This window comes from Triplophysa rosa, linkage group LG21 (assembly GCF_024868665.1).
Source record: "Triplophysa rosa linkage group LG21, Trosa_1v2, whole genome shotgun sequence".
Lineage (NCBI taxonomy): Eukaryota > Metazoa > Chordata > Actinopteri > Cypriniformes > Nemacheilidae > Triplophysa > Triplophysa rosa.
Genome location: NC_079910.1, coordinates 1,904,114 through 1,911,418, shown reverse-complemented (window position 1 = coordinate 1,911,418; position 7,305 = coordinate 1,904,114). Strand labels below are relative to the sequence as shown.

General features: G+C 38.8%; 1 protein-coding gene across 1 annotated transcript; it reads left to right on the top strand.

The window, feature by feature from the left end:
- Window positions 1-143: 143 nt before the first annotated feature.
- tgm2a (transglutaminase 2, C polypeptide A) lies at window positions 144-6,435 on the top strand. Its single transcript, XM_057320083.1, has 13 exons — window positions 144-251; window positions 1,615-1,794; window positions 2,332-2,559; window positions 2,711-2,829; window positions 2,952-3,080; window positions 3,822-3,999; window positions 4,110-4,239; window positions 4,433-4,536; window positions 4,606-4,848; window positions 4,990-5,265; window positions 5,347-5,507; window positions 5,610-5,746; window positions 6,272-6,435. The coding sequence occupies exons 1-13, from the start codon at window positions 161-163 to the stop codon at window positions 6,417-6,419; spliced, it is 2,124 nt and encodes a 707-aa protein (XP_057176066.1). The 5' UTR covers window positions 144-160; the 3' UTR covers window positions 6,420-6,435.
- The last annotated feature ends 870 nt before the right edge of the window (window positions 6,436-7,305 follow it).

Below are 7,305 nucleotides of genomic sequence, written 5' to 3'. Positions count from 1 at the left end.
ACCCCTCAGAGACCACCAGTCAAAAATAGACTCGTGACACATGATTTAATGTCATTAGTCTCTGCTAGAAGACAGTTAGTGTCATAAATAAGGGCAGCGGTTCAAAGTCCTCCTGACACCACAGTAACATAATGACACCACACTCGAAATATCCCTCTGCATGGTGACCCCAGCACCAGCTGAAGTCATCCAACACGGAGCGAATCTGCCCGTCACGGGGCGAGCATTACCGCCTGCAACCATGAGCGAAGGTAAGACTGAGATTCATTCCAACATGTCAGACATTTGTTCATCATGGAACATTATTTATCAAGCTGTCTTCATGGCTGATGCATGGTTAATTCAGTCCAGTGATCAGTGCTTATGGTTCTTATAAGGTTGTTAATAGACTAGAATAGTCTAGAACGCTTTGCTCACGCTAGATTGAAACTGGTTTATGTGCTTTATTTCTGCCTAAACAAACTGCACTGCAGAACTTTAAAATGTTGACCTGCTGTCCAATATTATTCCTCTGCAAAGTCATGTATTACATCTGGCATAGTGCTTGCTTGTCTGTTTAAAATATCTTCATACTTTCTCGGGTCAGCGTGTTGAAGTCTCATGAGACTTCAGCATCTGTATCAAGCTCATTCATTCTTATTCTTTTCATGTTAGTCAGGAATTTATGGCTTATGTCCCAGAAATAGATCATGCTTAGTCCTGTACAACGCTGCAACATGGCGCTGTCTGAAGTATCCAATGGTCCTGGATTAGAACTGCACGATATTGAATAAAATGGTAACACTTTACATTAGGGTACCCTTTATAAAGCATTTATAAATGTGTTCATTAATAATTAATAAGTCATTTACAAACGCATTATGAAGAAGTTATAACTGCATGAATAAAAAGAGGGATTCTAACAAAATACCTGCATAATAGTGAGCCATTTTTAACTTGCATGTTATAAATGCTTAATAAATGTATTTATTCATTATTTATTTGACTCGAAAACAGATTCGTTATTATCTTGATGTTGTTTGCAATATAAGCTGTCAGACTGGACACTGTAGGGTGTTATGTTGTTTTTCTTATACCTGCTCACTATTTGGCAGGTATTTCGTTAGAATCCCCCTTTTTATTCATGCGGTTATAACTGCTTTATAATGCATTTGTAAATGACTTATTAATCATTAATGAGCACATTTATAAATGTTTTATAAAGGGTACCTTAATGTAAAGTGTTATCAATAAGATGTATTTTAAATACCAATTTGAACTATAATGTAACATGCATGTTTACATTCTTTCTGATCGTTGATCATATTCTACACGTCAAAGCACACGCATGCGCTAACGAATCAACCTAAAACCTTGACAAAACATCACTTTTTAAAGCATTAAAATCATTCAGTTATTGCAAACCATTGCATTATGCACATTTGCTATGTTTCGATCATTTCAATATATTGTCCGCAGCCTTAATCAATATCATCTGTTAGTCTTAGTGCACTAACTCCAACCCATGCCGACAACACCAAAAATATCAATAAATATCTTATTTATTTGTTAAACACCATCCAGTGCTAGTCTTGAGCAAAGTAGTTTTAAAGAAGTGAATGATTTTCTTCACAGTGGTGGAGATCGAGCGCATTGATCTGTCATGCGGGTTGAACAACACAGATCATCACACGCAGCTGAACGGTGTGGACAGATTGATCGTGAGAAGAGGACAACCGTTCACCATCGATCTACACCTGCGACCGGGAACTCACTTTCAGAATGGAGCCGACGTCAACTTCATCGCCAAAACAGGTACGTCATTCAGTGCCACTAAAAACAGACTTCAAATCAAAATCCAACCATGTTTGACGTCTTTGAACACATCTACTCTGATGTCAAAATCGACATGATTGGCTATAATGAATAAGTACAGAGGTCACATGATCCAACTTCTAAAACAGTTCATTTCAGATCCGACTCCTGCTGCGATTCAATAGAACACCCACCGGTAAAACCAGCCATCACATCAACGTTGGTGTAAATTTACACACACAAAAGTAAAGTTGTTCAAAATGAACAGAATAAACCTCACTTCCGGTTTATGACAAGTGGTTGATTCAAAAAAGGGTTCGGTGACATCAGCCAAAGAGGAAATGTGTTTCATCACATCACAGTGATGTTTACCTCTATATTTAGATGTACAGTACTGAAAGTCATCGGCGTAGTGCTAGAGTTGCATCATGTGCGCATCTATAATTAGAAACACAATGTTACGATTTTTAAACATGCACGCCACATTAGCCGGAGATCAAACTGTTATTGTGTTTATGGCTTTTGTTTGTGTTTAAGGTCCAATACCGTCAGTGGATAAACAGACCAAAGTGAAATTCAGCCTCAGTAAATTCATCTCAAGATCAAGCTGGAGCGCAACTTCAGAAACAACGTCTGAGAACGGCGTATCTCTGAGCGTGTGTTCGCATCCAAACGCTCCTGTCGGAGTCTATCAGCTGATCCTGGATCAGGGAGCGGGAGTCGCTCTGGCAGAGTTTGTGTTGCTCTTTAACCCCTGGTGTAAAAGTGAGAATAACTGATTATATTTCTGGACATCAAAGATATTCATGTCTTAAGAGTTGTTGACTCTGTGTTTGTATTTGTGTCTTCTCCGGGTTTAAATAAAAGAAAATAAATGTCAACTGAATGTAAATGTAACTCGTCATCATTTTTTAAGGGGATTCGGTGTACCTGTCAAATGAAGCTGAGCAAGATGAATATGTCCTTTCTCAGGACGGCCTGATCTTCCGCGGGACACCCAAACGTATCACGGCCCTCCCGTGGACCTTTGGACAGGTCTCAATCCCTTTAAAACATTTTCATCTAACGCTACTTTTTTAATTTTTATTTAACTATTTAAATCACTTAATAATACAATCATTGCCAATTTAACATTCTATTCATTTTCCTTGTCACAGTTCGAGACGGGAATACTGGACATCTGTCTGCAGATCCTGGATGAAAACCCCAAATATATAAGTGATGCAGCTCTAGATTGTTCTGAGAGGAAAAGTCCTGTGTATGTGACTCGAGTGCTCAGTGCTATGGTCAGTGACACAACCATTGTAAAAATATAAAAGTCTTTCTCGTGCATTTCTATGAAAATTACAGAAGAAATGTCCAATTTAATTACATGTAGATTTATTTCATTTACTTATTTAAAATACAATAAAATATATTTTTTGATAATATGAATACTAAAAAACAACAGAAATATTTCAAGTAAATACGTGAAGATGCTACACTCCAGAGACATTACTTAAGTTGAAGTTTGAACTAGTAATAAGAACAAGAAAACAAATTTATTTTATTATTTTAATAGGGATTAATTATTACCAAATTTTGAAAACCTATGATTTGGACTATTGTAAAAAACATTTCACTTATAGACCCACTTTTCAAGATTTAAACACTGGTCCAGCAGCAATTCCGGTTTCATTTTTTAATATTATTTTAAAAAATCATACATAAATATAAATATTTAACATTTTGATTTAGTTTTAAATGTTCTGTTGGTCATGTTTTTTTTTCAAAAGTTTGTGCACTGTCAAAAACTGAAAACGGCGTTTTTCTGGACCTGCTTTGCTTACAACTTCCGAAGTGGTCTATAGAGGATTAAATACATTTTTGCATTTGACTGATGCTTTTATCCGTACACTTGATCAGCATTCCCTGGGAAATCCACACATGACTTTTCTGCTGAGCTATAGTAACATAAATATAAGATAGATAGTTGCGTCTCTTTTATTTCACTTTCTGATGTATTTGTCTTGTGTTGTTTTGCGCAGATCAACAGTAATGATGATAAAGGTGTTCTGGTGGGCAGTTGGTCAGGTGATTATGAGGATGGAGTGAAGCCGACCGCATGGAAAGACAGTTGTTCTATCCTCCGGCAGTGGAGTGATACAGGCTGTGGCAGGGTGCGATACGGACAGTGCTGGGTGTTTGCGGGCGTTGCCTGCACAGGTCGGTTTTAACCGCTAAATACTATAAATTATTTAATTTGCTACATTTTATTTCATCGAATAATATTTTTTCGAAACGTACAATATTTGACGGGTTTGGTTTGTGTTCAGTATCCAGAGCTTTGGGAATCCCCTGCAGAATCGTCACTAACTTTGGATCGGCACACGACAGCAATGGCGACCTTTTAATGGAGCGATTCTACAATGAATTTGACGAGAACATTTCAGGCGACTCCATATGGTACGTTTAGTGATTAACAGTTGAAGGATAAAGGATTGTTTACATGGACAGCTATTCAGTCCTTTGGAATTTGCCAAACTGTTGCACTGTAGGTTGATAAAAAAAAACTTATTAAACTTTTTTCAATAGGTCAATATTGGACTACTGTACATACGTGCTAAAAGTCATGTTTATCAAAAGTTGTCTTCTTCAGGAACTTCCACGTGTGGTTGGAGAGCTGGATGACCCGCTCAGACTTGCCTCTCGGATACGAGGGTTGGCAGGCGAGTGACCCGACGCCGCAACACAGGAGTGATGGTGAGATCATCTACAATATTTATATAAAACACTACTACAGTGAATGAAGAAGAAGGTTGTGTTGTGCAGGTGTGTTCTGCTGTGGCCCGGCCCCTGTTAGAGCTGTTAAAGAGGGCGAGCTCACTTTACAATGCGATGTTCCGTATGTATACGCCGAGGTGAACGCTGACGTTGTGGAGTACATCAAACTCAACGATGGAAGAGTGGTGAAGATGAGCGGATCCACTACAGAGGTGGGCAAATCCATAAGCACCAAAGGGGTGGGCAGAGATGAGCGGGAGGACATCACATACAGCTACAAGTATCCAGAAGGTGAGATTCTGACTACGTCATTCTAAAAAACTGGTTGACCGAGAACATCTTTCTGATAAGGTTACAGCACACACAAAATGTGCAAGTGATCAGCCATGTTGGACTCAATCCCATGACAAATAAAGACTCCATTGTGTTCAGGTTCTGAGGAGGAGAGAAAGGTTTTTGAGAAAGCGAACCATCACAACCGACTGGCCCAGACTGGAGAGGAACCTGGTTTACACATCAAGATCAGAGTGACCCCGGAAATGCAGATCGGCTCTGACTTTGACGTCTATGCGGAGCTCAAGAACAACACCATGGTCACCAAAGCCTGTCGTGTCATGTTTTACGCTCAGGCTGTGACCTACAATGGCAAACTTGGGGAAACTTGTGGATTGGGAGAGTTTACCGAGATGAATTTAGCATCTACTGAAGGTAAGCCTGATCATGATGAATCAAGTTTTTTAATACAAGATCTTTTCAGAACGCTGAATCTCGCGTTTGTTTTGTGTTTAGGGGGCAAGGTAACTCTTCGACTGGAGTATGCCGAGTACAGTAAAGCCATAGCTCAAGACACAATGATCAAACTGGTGGCTTTACTCATAGACGCAGAAACACGCGAGTTCTACAGAGCGACTAAGACCATCGTACTGGACAACCCTGAAATAGTCATTAATGTACATCAAATCACTTCTTAAAATGAGTCGGTATCTATATAAATCTGAAAATCTGATTTAAATTCTGCATGTTTGACAACTCGGATATCTACCCCTCCACAGATCCTGGGTGTGCCAAAAGTGGGTCAGAACCTCGTGGCAGATTTAGCTCTGCAGAATCCACTGCCAGAACCTTTGGAGAACTGTGTGTTCGCTGTACACGGTGCCAACTTGACCGACGGCAAACCCATCATTCATGAGTAAGTCATCACTGGACCCGAAACGACATTCATCCACTCCGACGGCGAACATATCTGATGTCATTTCAACTCATCACATGGTCAACTTAAGAGAGAGAACAGGTTTCATATTAGAAACTTGAACCTATATTGTGATTAAACTACACTGTAAAAAATGTTGGGTTGCTTTTAACCCAATGTCGGAAAAAACACGGACAAAACCAACTACAATCCAGCATATGTTGTTTTGAACCAACGGTTGGGTTTGTCCATGTTTTCGCAACAATGGATTGAAACAAACCAGCCTTTTTAAAGTCTATACACTTGAAGTATTCATTCATTATTTTTAGCACAATTACGTACCTCTCTATACAAATGAAAATCGTTACAGAATGTACCAGATTTACAAAGTAAATGCAAATTTAACTAAGTTGGTGTTTAGTATAGTTCTAAACACTAAAAATCAGATGTAGACGAGAACTTTGAACTTTTTTAATGGGAAAACGTACTAAAGGAAATTGTAAATCTTGTGTTCTTCCTCCGCAGGGTCGGAGCAGTCGGTCCTAAAGGTTTCGCCATCGCCAAAGTGGAGTTTACACCAAAGCTGCCGGGACCAAGAAAAATAGTGATCGATTTTGACAGTGACAAACTTCATAATATTGAGACGTTTGAGAATCTTGTCATCTATGAATAAAAGAACTCATTTTACTAATGCATTCAGTGTCTTACTCTTTTTGAGTAGTGCTTCAGATTGTTTTTAAAATCACGTAACCAGAACTGGAGTGGTCGTATCTGTCAGTTGAACAAACCCAAGCAAATCAACAGGGAAAAAACAGGGATTTTTTCCCAAATGTTAGCTCGCTTACAGATCAATGTACCAGTCAAACATGTGAAGCAAGCACATATCCAGAAATAAAGTTCTTCTAGCCATAGTTTTTGGCCAGTTTAGGATTTATTTAAAAAGTATACCAAAAAGTTAAGGTCTGGCTACACAAATGTTAAAGTTTAGCGTTTAGAGTCCAGAATTATTATTTGAAGCAAAGTAAACTTTAAAAGGAATTCTGCATTTGCATGTATGATATGCATTTCATGCTAGGTCAACTGAATTTGAATGTTGCATCAATGCAAAACTGCTCAATAAATCAAAGGCATGCCAAGTCATAAATCAACTAGAAAACTCACAGTCCTAATCTTCAACGACACGGTCAAACTATCGTCTACCGCGATCCTGACGAGCAGCTGAAAACAGTTTTTACAGACATAAAAGTGAAATATATTTTGTCAAATGTTTTTCAAATGTATGCTTCTTTATTCGATATATTCGAACTTGTTTTTTTCTTTCGTCTTGCAGATTGTTAGAAATCTAGGTATGGTCTCGTGGGAGGCGTCAAACGATTCAACATGTACCCCATCGATTTTCTCTGTGAACTCCAGGGAATGTTATGTTTTTCCCTCTTATTTGATCGCCTGTTCTCTCGGCGTCAACATGATTCTGGGTCTTCCGGCGAACTGTTACATCCTGTGGCTCTGCGTGAATGAGATGATCCGAGGACAGTCCACTGATATCTTCGTATTCAACG

Coding starts and splice junctions, on each gene's coding strand:
- tgm2a (XM_057320083.1), top strand. CDS start 161: ATGGTGACCCCAGCACCAGCTGAAGTCATCCAACACGGAGCGAATCTG. Junction 2,830..2,951: donor TCCCGTGGACCTTTGGACAG/GTCTCAATCCCT, acceptor TCCTTGTCACAG/TTCGAGACGGGAATACTGGA. Junction 4,537..4,605: donor GCCGCAACACAGGAGTGATG/GTGAGATCATCT, acceptor TGTGTTGTGCAG/GTGTGTTCTGCTGTGGCCCG.